General features: G+C 38.1%; 1 protein-coding gene across 1 annotated transcript; it reads right to left on the reverse strand.

Moving 5' to 3' along the window:
- Positions 1–12536: 12536 nt before the first annotated feature.
- LOC134818638 (uncharacterized) lies at positions 12537–17552 on the reverse strand. Its single transcript, XM_063828276.1, has 2 exons — positions 15830–17552; positions 12537–13168 (listed from the first exon to the last, which is right to left on the reverse strand). The coding sequence occupies exons 1-2, from the start codon at positions 17550–17552 to the stop codon at positions 12537–12539; spliced, it is 2355 nt and encodes a 784-aa protein (XP_063684346.1).
- Positions 17553–17981: the final 429 nt, after the last annotated feature.

Here is a 17981-nt window from a genome sequence, read left to right on the forward strand (position 1 = left end):
TATGATTTTACTATTTTATTCTGGATTTTGACTTCCAGTTCCATTTTGGTTTCATACATCATCAATTGACTGACTAATTGGTTTCTGGGCAAAAATTCATCTCCATCTGTCATTTTGTGTTCAGAAAATTTCATATTTGGAAATGGACATGACTTTTGATAAATTACATACTCTTCGTTTTGTTTATGCTTTCTGCTGTGGGCGTCCTCCGACGAAATCAAACTTCCAGCACTCTATGTGTCATATGCCACTAGAGTTGACTTTCTAATTGGTTGCAGAGTGAGAATTCTGTCAACAAAAACTGTAACTTTTGGTCTGGAATTTCATTTCAAAAACTGAAAAAGGGGCAGACAGAGATTGGGACAATATGATTTACATTTTTATCGGGATTTTGACTTCAGTTCCCCTATTGTGTTTCATACCCGCATCAATTGATTGACTAATTGGTTTCTGGGCAAAGTATTTCATTCATCTGTCAAATTTGTGTTTCAGACAATTTATATTTGAAATTGGGACAGACTTTTGAAAATACATACGTTTCGTTTGTTTAGCTTTCTGGCTGGGGCTTCCTCCGGACCGAAATCAAATTCCTGCCACCTCTAATCGAGTCATATTGCCACCTATAGATGACTTACTAATTGGTTGCAGGTGAGAAATTCAGACAAAAACTGTTACCAAATTTTGGTCCTGGAAATTTCATCTTCAAAAATGGAAAATGGGACAGAGATTGTGAACAATATGATTTTACATTTTTATTCGGGGATTTTGACTTCAGCACCCCAATTTGGTTCTACATCTTCAATTGATGACTAATGGGTTTCTGGGCAAAAATCTTTATCTAATCTGTCAAAATTAGTGTTCAGAAAATTTCATATTGAAATGGACAGACTTTTGAAAATACAACGTTTCGTTTTGGTTAGCTTTCTGCTGTGGGCTTCCTCCGACCGAAAATCCTCAACTTCCAGCACCTCTATCGTGTCATATGCCACCTGTTGTTGACGTACTAATGTGGTTGCAGGTGAGAAATTCAGTCAAAACTGTTAAGAAATTTCGGTCCTGGAAATTTCATCTTCAAATAACTGAAAATGGGACAGAGATTGGGACAAAGGATTTTACAATTTTATTCGGGATTTTGATTCCAGTACCACCAATTTGGTTTCATACCTCATCAATTGACCGACTAATTGGTTTCTGGGCAAAAAATTTTCATTAATCTGTCAAATTGTGTCAGAAAATTTCATATTTGTAAATGGGACAGACTTTTGAATAATACAACTTTTCGTTTTGTTTAGCTTTCGGCTGTGGGCTTCTCCGACACGAAATCAACTTCCAGACCTCTATCGTGGCATATTGGCCACCTGTAGTTGACTTACTAATGGTTGCAGGTGAGAATTCAGTCAAAACTGTAAATTTCGGTCCTGGAATTTCATCTTCAAAAACTGAAAATGGACAGAGATTTGGACAATATGATTTTACAAATTTTATTCGGGATTTTGACTTCCAGTACCCCAATTTGGTTTCATACCTCATCAATTGACTGACTAATTGGTTTCTGGGCAAAAATTCATCTCATTGTCAAATTTGGGTTCAGAAATTTTCATATTTGAAAATGGGACAGACTTTTGAAATTACAACTTTTCGTTGTGTAGCTTTCTGCTCGTGGGCTTCCTCGACGAAATCAAACTTCCAGCTCTCTCTATCGTGTTAATATGGCCACCGATAGTTGACTTATTAATGGTTGGCAGGTGTGAAATTCAGTCAAAACTGTAAATTTTGGTCCTGGAATATTTCTCTGCAAATAACTGAAAATGGGGGACGGAGATTGGGCAATATGATTTTACAATTTTATCGGGGATTTTGACGTCCAGTACCCCAATTTGGTTTCATACCTTCATCTTCTGACTGGACTAATTGGGTTCTGGGCAAGATTTCATCTCATCTGTCAATTTGTGTTCAGAAAATTTCTATTTGAAAAATGGGAAGACTTGTGATTAGACAAACGTTTCTTTTGTTAGCTTTCTGCTGTGGGCTTTCCTCCGACCGAAATCAAATTCCAGACCTCTATCGTGTCATAGCACCGTTATTGTTGACTTACTATTGGTGGCAGGTGAGAAATTCAGTCAAAACTGTAATAATTTTGGTCTGGAAATTTCATCTTCAAAATTGAAAAATGGGACAGAGATTTTGGACAATACGATTTACAATTTATTCGGGGATTTTTGCTTCCTGTACCCTAATTATGTTTCTTTCCATCTCAATTGATGACTAAATTGGGTTTTCTGGGCAAAAATTTCATCTCATCTGTCAAATTTGTGTTCAGATAAATTTATATTTGAAATGGGACTGACTATTTGTAAATACAACTTGTCGTTTTGTTAAGCTTTCTGCTGTGGGTTTCGCTGCCTCGACCGAACTCAAACTTCAGACAACCTTATCGTGTCATATGCCACCTGTATGTGGACTTATAATTGGTTGCAGCAGTGAGAAAGTCAGTCAAAACTGTAAAATTTCGGTCGGGAAATTTCACTCTGCAAAACTGAAAATGGGACAGAGATTGGGGACTATTGTTTTACAATTTTATTCGGGATTTTGACTTCCAGTACCCCAATTTGTTCATACCATCATCAATTGGACTGACTAAATGGTTTCTGGGCAAAAATTTCATCTATGTCTGTCAAATTTGTGTTTCAGAAATTTCATAATGTGAAAAATGGACTGACTTTTGGTAATATACAACTTTTCGTTTTGTTTAGAACTTTCTGCTGTGGCTTCTACTACAATACGACGAAATCAAACTTCCTGCACCTCTATAGTGTCTTATGCCACACAGTAGTTGATTAACTAATTGGTTTTGCCAGGTTGAGAGAATTCAGTCAAAAAACTGTAAAATTCGGGGTCCTGAAAATTTCACTTCAAAAATGATAAATGGGACAGAAGATTTGGACAATATGATTTGCACAATTTTATTCGGGATTTTGACTTCCAGTACCCCAATTTGGTTTTCATACCATCATCAAGTGACTGGACTATTAACTTGGTTTTGGGCAAAAATATTCATCTCATCGTCCAAATTGTGTTCTGAAATTTTCATATTTGAAAATGGGGACCAGACTTTTGATAAATACAACTTTTCGTTTTGTTAAGCTTTCTCTGTGGGTTCCTCCGACCGAAAGCAAACTTCCAGCACCTCTATCGTGTCATATGCACCTTTTGTCGACTTACTAATTGGTTGTGCAGGTGAGATATTCAGTCATAAATGTAAAATTTTGGTCAGGAATTTCATCTTCAAAAACTGAAAATGGGACAGTGATTGGCGACAATATGATTTTTACTAATTTTATTCGGGATTGTGACTTCATACCCCTAATTTGGTTTCATACCATCATCAATTGGCTGACTAAATTGGTTTTGGGCAAGTATTTCATCTCATCTGTCAAATTTGTGTTCAGAAAAATTTCTTATTTGCAAATGGGACAGAACTTTTGAAAATACATCGTTTCGTTTGTTAGCTTTCTGCGTGGGCTTCCTCCGACCGAAATCAAACTTCCAAGCCCTCTATCGTGTCTTATTGCCTCCTATAGTTGACTTACAATGGTTGCAGGTGAGTATTTCAGTCAAATACTGTAATATTTTGGTCCATGGAAATTTCATCTTCAAAAACTGAAATGGGACAGAGATTGATTGGGACAAATTCGATTTTCCAATTTTATTCCCCCCCCGGATTTTTTTGACTTCCAGTACCCTATTTGGTTCATACCATCATCATGGACTGACTAAATTGGTTTCTGGGCAAAAATTTAATCTCATCTGACAATTGTGTTCAGAAAAAATTTCATATTTGAAAAAATGGGACGACTTTTGGAATATTCAACTTTTCGTTTTGTTAAAGCTTCTGCTGTGGGCTTCTCCGACCGAAATCAAACTTTCAGCACCTCTTTCGGGTCTTATGCACCTATAGTTGACTTTACCTAATTGGTGGCAGGTGAGGAAATTCAGTCAAAACTTAAAATTTTGTCCTGGATATTTCATCTTCAAAAACTGAAAATGGGACTGAGATTGGGACATATGTTTTTACAATTTTATTCGGATTTTGACTTCCTGACCCCCAAGTTGGTTTCATGCTCTTCATCAATGTGACTGACTAATTGGTTTCTGGGCAAAAATTTCATCTCATCTGTAAAGTTGTGTTCAAGATAAATTTCATATTTGAAAATGGGAAGACTGTTGGAAATTACAACTTTTCGTTTTGTTTAGCTTTATGCTGTGGGCTTCCTCGACCGAAATCAAACTGCAGCACCTCTATCGTGTCTTATGCCCCTGTAGTTGACTTACTAATTGGTTCAGGTGTGAAGTCAGGTCAAAACTGTAAAATTTCGGTCTGGGAAAAATTGATTTCAAAAACTGAATATGGTGGTCTGAGATTTGGAAAATTGATTTTACAATTTTATTCGGGATGTTGACTTCCAGTACCCCAATTTGGTTTCATACCATCATCAATTGACTGCACTATTGGTTTCTGGGCAATAATATTTTTCATCCTCATCTGTCACATTGTGTTCAGAATATTTTCATATTTGAAAATGGGACTGACTTTTGAAAATACAACTTTCGTTTGTTAAAAGCTTTCTGCTGTGGGCTTCCTCCCGAACAGAAATCAAACTTCCAGCACCTCTTTCGTGTCATATGCCACCTATGTTGACTTAACTAATTGGTTGCAGGTGAGAAGTCAGCTTCAAAACTGTTAATTTTGGTCCTGGAAATTTCATCTTCAAAAACTGAAAATGGGACAGGATTGGGACATATTGTTTTACAATTTTATTCGGGATTGTGACTTCCAGTACCCCATTTTTGTTTATACCCTCATCAATTGACTGACTTATTGTTTCTGGGCATGAATTTCTTCTCATCTGTCAAATTTGTGTTCAGATAATTTCATACTTTGAAAATGGGACAGACTTTGATAAAAAAAAAATACAAAGTTTCGTTTTGTTAACGCTTTCTGCTGTGGGGCTTCCTCGACCGAAATCAAACTTCCAGTCAGCACCTCTATCGTGTTCTTATGCCACCTATAGTTGACTTAATAATTGGTTGCAGTGAGAATTTCAGTCAAAACTGTAAAATTTTGGTCCTGGAAATTTATCTTCAAAAACTGAAAATGGGACAGAGATTTTGGACAATACGATTTTGCATTGTTATTCGGGATTTTGGACTTCCAGTACCCCAATTTGGGTTTTCATTCCATCAGCATTTGACTGACTATATGGTTTCGGGGAAAAATTCATCTCATCTGTCAAATTTGTGTTCAGGAAAATTTCATATTTGGAAAATGGGACAGACTTTTGAAAATACAACTTTTCGTTTTTGTTAAGCTTCTGCTGTGGCTTCTCCTCCGACCGAAAATCAAACTTCCTAGCACCTCTATCGTGTCATATGCCACATGATAGTTATCTATAATTGGTTGCAGGTGAGAAATTCAGTCACAACGTGATAAAAATTTTGGTCCTGAAATTTCATCTTCAAAACTGAAAATGGGACAGATGATTGGGACAATATGATTTTACAAATTTTATTCGGGAGTTTGACTTCCAGTACCCCAATTTGGCTTTCTTACCATCATTCAATTGACTGACTATTTGGATTCTGGGCATAAATTTTCATTCATCGTCAAATTTGTGTTCAGAAAATTTCATTTTTGAAAATGGGACTGACTTTTGAAATACAAGTTTCGTTTTGTTAAGCTTTCTGCTGTGTGGGGCTTCCTCCGACCGGAAATCAAAAACTTCCAGACCTCTATCAGTGTCATATGCCACCTATAGTTGCTTACTAATTGGTTGCGGTGTGAAATTCAGTACAATAACTGTAAATTTTGGTCCTGGAAATTTTCATTCTTCAAAAACTGATAATGGTGACCGAGCTTGGGACAATATGATGTTACAATTTTATTCGGGATTTTGATTCCAGCACCCCAATTTGGTTTGATCACATCATCAATTGAAGTCTAATTGGTTTTGGGCAAAATTTTCATCTATATATCTGTCAAATTTGTGTTCAGAAAATTTCTTATTGAAAATGGGACTGACTTTTTGAAAATATACAACTTTTCGTTTTGTTTAGCTTTTCTTGCTGTGGTTCCGCCGACCGAAATCATACTTCCTGCAACCTCTATCGTGTCTTTTGCCACCTGTAGTTGACTACTAATTGGTTGCAGGTGAGAAATTCAGTGTCAAAATCTGTATAATTTGGTCCTGGAAATTTCATCTTCGAAAAACTGAAAATGGGCCAGAGATTGGGGACATAGGATTTACAATTTTAATCGGGATTTTGACTTCCAGTACCCCAATTGGTTCATACCATCTTCTTTGAATGACTAATTGGTTCTCGGGGCTATAAGTTCATCTATCTGTACAATTTCGTGTTCTGAATATTCATATTTGATATATGGGACAGACTTTTGAAATACAAGCTTTTCGTTTTGTTAAGCTTTCTGCTGTGGGCTGCCTCCGACCGAAATCAAACTTCCACGCACTCTCTATCGTGGAAATTATGCACTATTGTTGACTTACTTATTGGTTGCAGGTGAGAAAATTCAGTCAAAACTGTAAAATTTCGGTCTGGATGGAAATTTCATCTTCAAAACTGAAAATGGGACAGAGATTTGGACAATTATGATTTACCATTTTTAATTCGGGATTTGACTTCCCAGTCCCCATTTTGGTTTCATTACATTTCAATTGACTGACTACTTGGTTTCTGGGCAAATTTTGCATCTCGTCTGTCAAATTTGTGTTCAGAAAATTTCATATTTGAAAATGGGACAGACTTTTGAAAATACAACTGTCGTTTTGTTTTAGCTTTCTGCTGTGGGCTTCCTCGACTCGAAATCAAACTTCCTGCACTGCTATCGTGTCAGATGCCACCTGTAGGTGACGTACTAATTGGTTGCAGGTGAGATTATTTCAGTCAAAACTGTAAATTTCGGGTCCTGGTATTTCATCTTCAAAAAACTGATAATGGGACGTGATTGGGACATATGTTGGTACAATTTTATTCGGGGATTTTGACTTCCAGTACCCCAATTTGGTTTCATTCCATCATCAATTGATACTGACTATTGGTTTCTGGGCAAAAATTTCTATCTATCTGTCAATTTGGTGTTCAGAATATTTCATTTTTGAAATGGCTGACAGACTTTGAATATACAACTTGTCGGTTTTGTTAGCTTGCTGCTGCTGTGGGCTTCCTCGACCGAAATCAAAACTTCCAGCACCTCTATCGTGTTTCATTGCCACCGATAGTTGACTTACTAATGGTTGCAGGTGGAGAAATTCAGTCAAAACTGTAAAATTTCGGTCCTGGAAATTTCATCTTCAAAAACTGAAAATGGACCAGAGATTTGGACAATTTGATTTTACAATTTTATTCGGGATTTTGACTTTCCAGTACCCAATTTGGTTTCTACCATTCATCAATTGGCACTGACTAATTGGGTTTTCCTAGGCAAAAATTTCATCTCTCTGTCAATTTGGGTTCAGAATTTCATTATTTGAAAATTGGACAGACTTTTGAAAATACATCTTTTAGTTTTGTTTTAGCTTTCTGCTGTGGGCTTCTCCGACCGAATCAAACTTCAGCACCTCTTTCGTGTCCATATGCCACCTATAGTTGACTTACTACATTGGTTGCAGGTTGGAGAAATTAAAAATTCAGGCAAAACTGTAAATTTTTGGTCGTGGCAATTTCTTCTTCAAAAACTGAAAATGGGTCAGAGATTGGGACAATATGATTTTACAATTTTATTCGGGACTTTTGACTTCCAGTACCCTATTGGGTTTCATACGCCATCTTCATTTGACTGTACTAATTGGTTTCTGGGCAAAAATTTCATCTCTATCTGGTCAAATTTGTGTCAGTAATGTCATATGTGAAAATGGAAAGACTTTTGAAAATACAATTTTCGTTTTGTTTAGCTTTCTGCTGTGGGCTTCCTCGACCGAAAAATCCAAACTTCCAGCACCTCTATCGTGGTCTTATGCCAACCTGTAGTTGACTTACTAATTGGTTTGCAGGTGAGAAATATTCAGTCAAAACTGTAAAATTTCGGTCTGGACTTTCTCTTCAAAACTGAAAATGGGACAGAGTTTGGACAATATGAATTTAACAATTTTATTCCGGATTGGACTTCAGTACCAATTTGGGTTTTCTCATACCATCAATCAATTGACTGACTAATGGTTTCTGGGCAAAAATTTCATTCATCGTCAAATTTGGTGTTCAGATAAATTTCCATTTTGTAAAGGGACAAGACTTTTTGAAAATACAACTTTTCGTTTTGTTAAGCTTTTCTGATCGTGGGCGGCCTCCGACGAAACTCAAACTTCCAGCACCTCTATCGTGTCATTTGCTCACCTCTATCCCGTTGACTTACTAATTGGTTGCAGGTGAGAATTCAGTCATACTGGCTAAAATTTTGGTCCTGGAATTTTCTTCTTCAAAAACTGAAAATGGGACAGAGATTTGGGACAATATGATTTTACAATTTTATTCGGGATTTTGACTTTCAGTACCCAAGTTGGTTTCATACATCATCAATTGACTGACTTAATTGGTTTCTGGCAAAAAATTTCATTCATCTGGTCAAATTTGTGTTCAGAAATTGTCATATTGATAATGGGACAGACTTTTGAAAAATACAATTTTCGTTTTGGTTAGCTTTCTGTGTGGGTTCCTCCGACCGACATCAAACCTTCCAGCACCTCTATCGTGTTCCATATGCACCTGTAGTTGCACTTACTATTGGTTGAGGTGGAATTCAGTAAAAACTGTAAAATTTCGGTCATGGACATTTCATCTTCAAAAACTGAAAATGGGACAAGAGATTTGGACAAGATGAACTTTTACAATTTTTATTCCGGATTTTTGACTTCCAGTACCCAAGATTTGGTTTCATACCATCATCAATTGATGACTAATTGGTTTTGGGCAAGGATTTCATCACATCTGTCCAATTTGTGTTCTAGAAAAATTTCATATTGAAAATGGGACAGTCTTTTGAAAATACAAACTTTTCGTTTTGTTAAGCTTTCTTGCTGTGGGTTCTCCTGACCGAAAATCAAACTTCCAGCACCTCTATCGTGTCATATGCCACCTATAGTTGACTTATAATTGGTTGCAGGTGAGAAATTCAGTCAAAACTGTAAAATTTTGGTCATGGAAGTTTCATCTTCAAAAATGAAAAATGGACAGAGAATGGGACAATTTGATTAACTATTTAATTCGGATTTTGACTTCCAGTACCCAATTTGGTTTCATACCATCTTCAATTGACTGAAAATTGGTTTCTGGGCAAGAATTTCATCTCTCTGTCAATTTTGTGTGCAGAAAATTTCATATTTGAAAATGGGGACAGACTTTTGAAAATACAACTTTTGTTTTGTTTAGCTTTCTGCTGTGGGCTTCCTCCGCCCGAAATCAAAACTTCCAGCTCCTCTATCGTGTCACTGTGCCACCTGTAGTTGACTTACTAATTGGTTGAGGTGAGAAATTCAGTCAAAACTGTAAAATTTCGGTTCTGGAAATTTCATCTTCAAATAATACTGAAATGGGGACAGAGATTGGGACAATATGATTTTTACAATTTTATTCGGGGGATTTTGACTTCCAGTACCACATTGGTTTCATACAATCTTCAATCCGGAAAAACTTTCAAAATATACGGACCTTCAAATGATCTAGGGTACATAGTTCCGTGTTGATTAGTTTCAATTGAGCATTAACGAGGCCACGCATCGGCGATCTAGAAGCCGTGTTTCGATGCGTCCTAACGGCAACAACACTGCCCGACTATATCTGAATTTTAGTTGCGATAGCAACAAGTTACAATTCGACGTAGCTCTCAAATAAGCTACAAGTTCAATTCAAATCGGAAATATAAAAAGACTCTCAATATATGAACCTTATCTCCGAAGGTATCTATTTAATGAATTAATGGAAGTATTATTATATTTGAAGGCTTATTATACGACTCTATCAATTGTGTTCAAGTAACCATAAATTGAGACTGATTAAAAGCTCTAAAATCTAAAATATAAAATATAAATAAACCACAACGGCAGTAGCCAAAAATCACAAGAACAAGTTATTACCAGAAGAAACGAGTTATCTCCAGCAGAAGAAACAAGTTATCTCCAGCAGAAGAAACAAGTTATCTCCCGCAGAAGAACCAGCTATTGAACATCAGAAGAACCCATCTGACAAGGATAATTCTGTGTTTTGTGGATCTGTATAATCTGTGAAATATAATATATCAGGAATATTATATAAGTATACAACCGACTGACCTATACATAATCCTATATAGTTAGTTGGTATTATAATATAATTGCTGATCAATTATCTCTACATTTATTTTATTAATACTTGTAGTTTCATTTGTGTCAAGAAGTGAATTCAACACCAAGTGCCGGACTTCACGTTGGTGGGTGGGTCACTTTTTCTCCCAAAAACACAGTTAGTACATGGTACTAACTGGTGGGTCTACTGCCCATTTTCCAAAAAAAAACAGTTAGTAAATGGTACTAACTGGTGGGTAGCTAGAGAAAAACTGTGTATATCTGGGCTTGAAAGTTTCAAAATGCGTTCAATTTCAAAAATCCAGACGCTTGCTCCAGCAATCAACACCCAATTATCAGACGAGGCAGACACCTGCATAAAGCACACTTAACTTGGCACCTAATGTGAACAATACACAATCCTAGGTTCACATACCATGGCCATTGTACCATGTAATTGGTAATTGTTCCCGAATGATCATGAACGATAATAGTATGTTAATTTTAGAGGTGTATATATCGTGAAAATTGTTTATTTTAGTAATTGAGGAATGAGGATCATTCAGTTCCAGCACTGAACTACACACAGTTTCAATTACGTCATTTATGTTTTACAGATTTCAAATTTAGTTTACTTTGAATAGTTCGCATGCAGTTTCAACTAGTTCAAAAAGGTATTTAATATTGTTTTAAAGTTCTATCAAACTTGTTTTATTGCACTTTTTAGGCCAGTTAAACATGAATATTATTGCCAATGGGAATTTACCATTTTGGTAAACCTGCATTTCCAATTGCACAATAAGCAGATTAATCAGTGTTGTATCAGAGATTGACTGTTTCGCGTTGAGATTCGGCCATTTGAAATGTTGTGTCCATATTATGATATAATGAATGTCACTGAAACAGTTTTGTACTTAATTTTCCCTACAATAGGATGTCGCTACGGCCGGTCGCTACCTAATGCCGCTTGTCTGTGGCCACTGTGGTCGGGTGTGTGACAATCGTCACAACCTCACCCTTCACACCAAAGCGTGTAGGAGAAGGCCTATCACATCTACAGAAGATAGAGGGAGGACGTTACATAAGTTCTTCAAGAGGTCACATAACGACCAGGTCTGTTTATTTATATATTTTGCTTTTTGCAAGTACATGGCCAACTCATTTAAAAAGCTGTAAATTTCTGAACTAGTGTCATGACCCAAACCTTCCTTTGAGATATGTAACATCCTCTGTCCCCAGGACACAGTTTCTCTAGAGTGTACCCCAGTACGTGATAGTGTGACTGAACTACAGGACACAGTTTCCCAAGAGTATATCCTAGTACATGATGATGTGACGGATGAGGACTCTTTTACTCACAAGGTAGGCCATTTTCCATCTGTTTCCATTGAACTTTTAAACGTTTTGCAATTGTATTTGAAGTGTGAATATATTTCTCAAGGTATGGAATTTAAAATACAAAGAGTAGTCAATCTACGCAATGTCATTGTGATAATCGATATTAGTCATAATATACAGTCTTCCTTTCAGGACACACAAAGTGAGCAAGTGCAATTCTGCGAGGGACTTTCAACGACAGATCCTATCCTACAGAACTTTCCGTTCCAGCTACTGTCGGAGGAGTGGGCGTCCCACATTGTTGTAAACAATAATAGAATACACCATCAGAAGTGCTTTAAAATGGACTACATGATTGACCTAGCTACAAATGATACAGTCAAACCAGTGCTGTAGTGACCTGAAATATAATAATGTGTATAAGAATATCTGCAGTCGAGCAGCTAAGTCACATGATGGAGAAGATTGTTTCGGTTTACAGAACAAATACCTGACGTATTCTCAAACACAGTCCAGGATGAAAAAATCGAGGAGCTGAAGCGGGACCTCATCCTAAAGGGGTTGAATAATAAAAGAAGTTCAAAGCGTCTGGGGGATACATTGACTGTTCATCAACGGTTAGTTCATCTAATAGCCACTAATGACGTACCTTTTTTTATGAAAATCTTTTCAAAATTTACATACAATATAACATGTGGCGCAAAATAAAAACAAAATATAACTGATTGCGATCTCTAAAGGACAGATGTATGTAAATTTCAAAGGGAAACCAGAACGCAGTAAAATTGTAGTCGAAACCACACCGCACAAGCCTAGTCCCTGGTAAATGAAAATCAATCAAATAATATGTTGATAAAAAATCATATCCCATCAGTCCTTCTCGGAGCTTACGATCTTATTGTTCCTTATAACATGAACTCGCTGAGGCTCCAATTCCCGTTTCTGCTTAACTTCAAGAACTAACTTCCTGAAGGCAGCTCTCTGCTCGGCTGATCGGTCGGGGCTGATGTACACTGAGTCATACCCCTCCACTTCTCTTAGTTTTCTCGCTTTGCTCAACACTTGCCGCACATGATCTGAGCCGCTGAGAGTGAACTTGATAGGTTTAACGGCTGGTCCTCCATCTGATACAGTTCTCCCCATCCTACAGCAAGAAACGATTCGAGGTTTCTCATCTATGTTTTCTAGTACCTCAAGCACTCTCTTTTCCAGGATTTCTTCACTCTTTTCTGGTAGACCGTAGATGACCAGATTTTGACTACGATCCTCTTCCTCGGAGGCACGTTTCAGAGCAGCTTTCATTTTCTTAGGCGCTAGCGCCTTGCTGCATGAATTCTTCACAACTGACGACCAGGCTTTGAGTTCGCTTTTCACTGTCGTCTGAACGGAGGTCAAATCTTCACTTTTCTTCTCAAGCAATTGTCCTTGCAGTTTAATCACAGTGTTCTGATCTGCAATCTTTTCGTCCTTCAGTTGGTCGATTTCATCTTGTAGTTTGGTGGCTGAAAACAACAGCGGTGAACAATAACTGTCGAGAATGTCGATAAAAGTTTCCATCCAATCACACAGCGTAGCCTTGGTGATCTGAGGCTTGTTGAGCGTTTCTTTACGTAACACATTGGATTTCTGAACACCTGCCGCTTAACGCATATCGTTGAGTAGCATAATCTGAGCACCCAAAATCTGTTCAGCATACATTGATCTGAATTTTAGTGTAGAGTAATTCAACGCTATTTCATTGTCAAGATTCTCCAAGTATTTGTTAACCATGATGTACAATGTACACGCAGGGCCAGTTTAATATACACGAGTATATTATCTGCTACACAGTGAGAGCTGTTTAAACCGACGCAAAAGCAATTAACTGACTGTTCATCAACGGTTAGTTCATCTAATAGCCACTAATGACGTACCTGGAGTACATATTACGGTGTACCAAGTGCAATGCTGCTAAGGAGAGCGGGGAATCCCTTCTTAGAAAAAAATGCGATTGGGGATGTGCCAGCTGTGGCTGCAATAATTTCAGCAATAGGAAGAGATGCTATAGATGCGCTAAAGCTCGTGCAGCTAAAGAGTAACCGGAGTAACAGAACTCAGAGCGCCCCAGACTGGGGCCCAGAGGATCATCGACTCTCTTATTAAATTACAGATATATTATTTCAACTCTTTGTTTAATTGTCTGCATTCTATCCTGGTTGGAGAAATTGTTCTCTAAAGTTTGGAATTCAGAAGCAGTGCCTGACGACTGGTTGAAAGGCATCGTGATAATTGTACCAAAGAAGGGTGATACCTCTCATTGCTCCAATAATAGGGGGATCACTCTAAGATCTAAAGCATCTAAACTGTATCAAATCATCATATTACAACGCATGAGTGACGGTTTAGAAAGTCTGCTACGAGACAATCAGTGTGGGTTTAGAAAGAACAGATCATGCATTGATCAGATTTATTCACTCCGCACTATTATACATAACTGCATTGAATATAATCTCCCCCTGTATGTAAATTTTGTGGACTTCAAGGCAGCTTTTGATTCCATCGACAGGAATTATATTTGGAAAGCTTTCAGTCATTATGGCCTGCCATGTAAATACATTCGAATAATACAGGCATTTTTTAATGGAACTGTTAGTGCTGTTAGACACAATGGTGAACTATCAGAATGGTTTGAAGTAAGTTCAGGCAGTGGCCAAGGAGACATTCAGGGTCCCCCACTTTTTAATGTCTGCCTCAATGTGGCTGCTGAGAGAACAGAAAGCAACAAAGTGGTGTCCCACGGAGCGGTTCTTCAAAGATCTATCAGTCCGCTCGTTGATGATATCACTGTGTTAGATACAGATTATGCAGATGACATGGCTGTACTGGATAACAGCGAGGAAGGTCTTCAAGAAACAACTGACCTTTTGTGTATGTATGGTGCCCAGGGAGGTCTTAGAATCAATGGTAAAAAGACTGAGGCTATGGTCATTGGTAAAGCAACCTCTCAACGGCCATACACGAAAGAAGCCACAGTGAACATCACTGTTGAAGACACGCCAGTGCAGCAAGTTAGTGACTTTACGTACTTAGGTACAATTATTTCCAGCGACGGTACTATCGACCGTGAGCTGTCAGCTAGGATTCAGAAAGCTTCCGGAGCCTTCAATCAACTGAGTAATATATGGAAAAACCGCAACATCCAGTCTTATACAAAGATCAGGATTTATAAGGCAGCGGTTTTGACAATATTGTTATATGGTAGTGAGGTTTGGAACACAACCAAAAAGCAGCTACATCGCTTTGAGGTGTTCCATCAGCGTTGCTTGAGGAGAATACTTAGGATAAGATGGCTCGATCGGGTTAGAAACACTGAAGTGCTGGAGCGTGCAAAGATAAATCCAGTAGAGACGTACATAGGAGCAAACCGCCTGCGTTGGTTTGGCCATGTCACCAGAATGCCAGACACTAGGCTTCCTAAGTACCTGCTTAACTGGACCCCTGCCCATGGGAGAAGATCTAGGGGCCGTCCAAGAAAGAACTGGAGGAAATGTTTGCTGGAAGATGCTGCATCGTTTACAGGAAACACTGACATAGACCTAGAAGGAGCGAGCGAGATGGCTAGTGACCGAAAACTTTGGAGGGAGATGATACGTCACAAACGGGAGTTCATTGGTGCAGGCCACTCGAATGATTGAGGAGACCTAATCAAGTACAAGTAAGTAAGTATTCTATCCTGTTATATCTGAAACTAAAAAAGTCTTCCTTTAAAGTTTAAATGAGCTCTTTAAAAAGAAAGCAATTTCTGGGTGGGTATCTTATTCTATATACCAAAAAACAGTTAGTACCACGATTTTTCGACAGTTAGTACTGCAAAAGGTGGCGAAAGGGGTGGGTGTCTTACGTATTATCCAAAAAAACAGTTAGTACCGCAAAGGGGGTGGGTGTGTATTATTATCTAACTTTTAAAACAATCTCGAAATAGTAAAGTAACATCTTAAGAGACTGATAAGTGCCCAAAAAAAACATAACAGTTCTCTGAAAAATAAAGGTTAATTATGAGGTAAATAATTTTCTCCACAAAACTCTGTTAGAGGCAGTAGCCCTAAGATCATAAAGATCATTAATATCACGTAATGGTAGGTTTCTTTTATTCAAATCATTTATAATAAACTTTAAAAGATTACTTTGGTGTCGACCAACACGTCCTTTCATGGTAAATAACGCATTAACAGCAAATTGAAGAGCTCTCTGAGCTGGTGATGAGCAGTCACTGCGAAGGACATGTCCAAGCATTTTCCAGCGAGCATATGTCACTCGCTCTGACAACGGTGTTACACCACAGCGTTCATAGAGTGCTTTATTACTGATAATAATGGGATAAGTCATCTTCAATATTTGACGCAGGTGTCTTCTATGACATGCATCAAGTTTGTCAAATAGGTTCTGAGGGGTAGCCCAGCTATTGCAGTTATAGAGCATAACAGATGTAACGTATGCTTCGTATATCTTAATCTTGGTCTTCAGATTAATCTTAGATCCTTGCATCCAAACTTTCTTGTATTTTTCGAATGCAACATTTCCAAGGATTATACGATGCTGTATGTCTTCTTTACTACATAGCTTAGAGCCTAGGGACACACACTTCCTCCAAGGTTCTCTATTTCTTAGAGGTTCTCCTTTTTCGTCCTTCTCACTACTTCTAGCCAGATAACACTTTACAAACTCGGTTTTAGATTCATTTACAAGCAAATTCCATTCTGAGAGAATTTCCTTGCAAATTGGAAGGAGCTGGTGTAACGAATCCTCATCTTCATCAGCAAAGTCCACATCATCAGCATATTCCCATTCTAAAGGAAGGGAGCTTTCTGATATGGGAGGATTTGGGCGTAGATGTATAACAACAACTCTAAGGTGGTAGAGTGCTCCAGCTAGGTACATGGTAAACAGCGAGCCAGACAAACAGTCACCTTGAAAGGCTCCTATTGTGACTTCGAACTCTCCCGATGTCGTCTTTTTGATCTTAATTCTGAGCTTGGTGTTGGCGAGCAGATATCTAACTAGTCTTATGTCATCTTCTGAGCATCCTGCATCTTCGAGTAGCCTGAGTATAGTTGACCGATGTATTGTGTCGAAGGCTGATGACATGTCTATCCCCATTTTACTAAACTCCCAATGTTTCTCCTTGACAACAGAAATAAGAACCCTTTGTGTCCAGACAATATTAGAGCAGCTGTGTCCTGATTTATAGGCATTCTGCCATGGCCCAGTGTAGTCTGCTATCTGTTGTTGAATACGCTGGAGTGTTATCATGGAAAGGATTTTCCTAGTTCCATTGAGAAGGCACAAGGCCAAGGGACGCAGACTCTTAACTGGTCCTTTTGGTTTTCCAGGCTTCTGTAGGGGGGTAAGATATCCCTCAGTGAATGATTGAACGTGCTCTTGTTTTTCAAAGGACTCATTGATAAGTGATGCAAACTTCATGTAGAAAGAAGGAGGTGCATACTTAAGGAATTCGTTAGGGAGGTTGTCAGGACCAACGGCTTTGCCGTTCTTTAGTTTCTTGGCTGCTGTCTCAACTTCAAGTGTAGTTATAGGCGTATCTAATGGCTTAGCAGCTCCAACAAAAGGTTCTAGTGGGGGTTCTGGGCCTGTGTAATGTTCCATGAACCAGTTCTTGACTATGTCTGCCTTATCTTCGTCATGGAGAGCAAGTTCTTCTGTTTCTGGTAGGAATACTGAAATAGGAGGAGTGTCCTTTGTGCTTGAAATTGCTCTGGTTGCTTCGAACATTCTTCTGGTATCATCAGTGGAGTTGATCGTCTCAGCTAGAAGGTTGGCATGAGCGGTTTCAAGTGTAATAAGGCGCTTTGCAATGTCATTCTTGAGTCTGTTGATTTCCTTACGCATGATAGTTCTGTCACGCATTTTGTTGTCGTTTAAATGTTGTAGTAATTGGTGTCTCTTTTCTGACATAGAGACGACTTGTGGGTCTGATGTTCTGTGACGTTTGGCTGTGTTTCTTTTCATACCCACTGTTTCAGATGCAGCAATTTTAACCGCCTCGAAAAGGTTGTTAAAACTTTCAGTGACTGACTGGGCAGATGTATCAGTTTCAATCTTCTGAGCAGCATTTTGTTGAAAAGAACTTTGAACATCTTTGCTACAAACCAATGAGTTGGTGTTATACTGCTTGACTGTGTGTTTGGCAGTACTGTAAAGTTTGTAACGTTTACTGAGGTCAAAAGTTGCTTTTACAATTTTGTGATCATATTGAAGTTTTGCACCAGCGTAAGACCTAGCGTCAACAAGCAGAGGGGTACTTCTAGATCTACATAA

The sequence above is a fragment of the Bolinopsis microptera genome, chromosome 7 (genome assembly GCF_026151205.1).
Source record: "Bolinopsis microptera isolate Bmic1 chromosome 7, MBARI_Bmic_1.0, whole genome shotgun sequence".
NCBI classification, from domain to species: Eukaryota; Metazoa; Ctenophora; class Tentaculata; order Lobata; family Bolinopsidae; genus Bolinopsis; species Bolinopsis microptera.

What these genes read in the sequence shown, in the direction of transcription:
- LOC134818638 (XM_063828276.1), bottom strand. Translation starts at nt 17,552, where the DNA reads ATGCGTAAGGAAATCAACAGACTCAAGAATGACATTGCAAAGCGCCTT. An exon ending in ACGTGTTGGTCGACACCAAA is followed by an intron (nt 13,169 to 15,829) that starts GTAATCTTTTAA and finishes TGTTGTTTTCAG; the next exon opens with CCACCAAACTACAAGATGAA.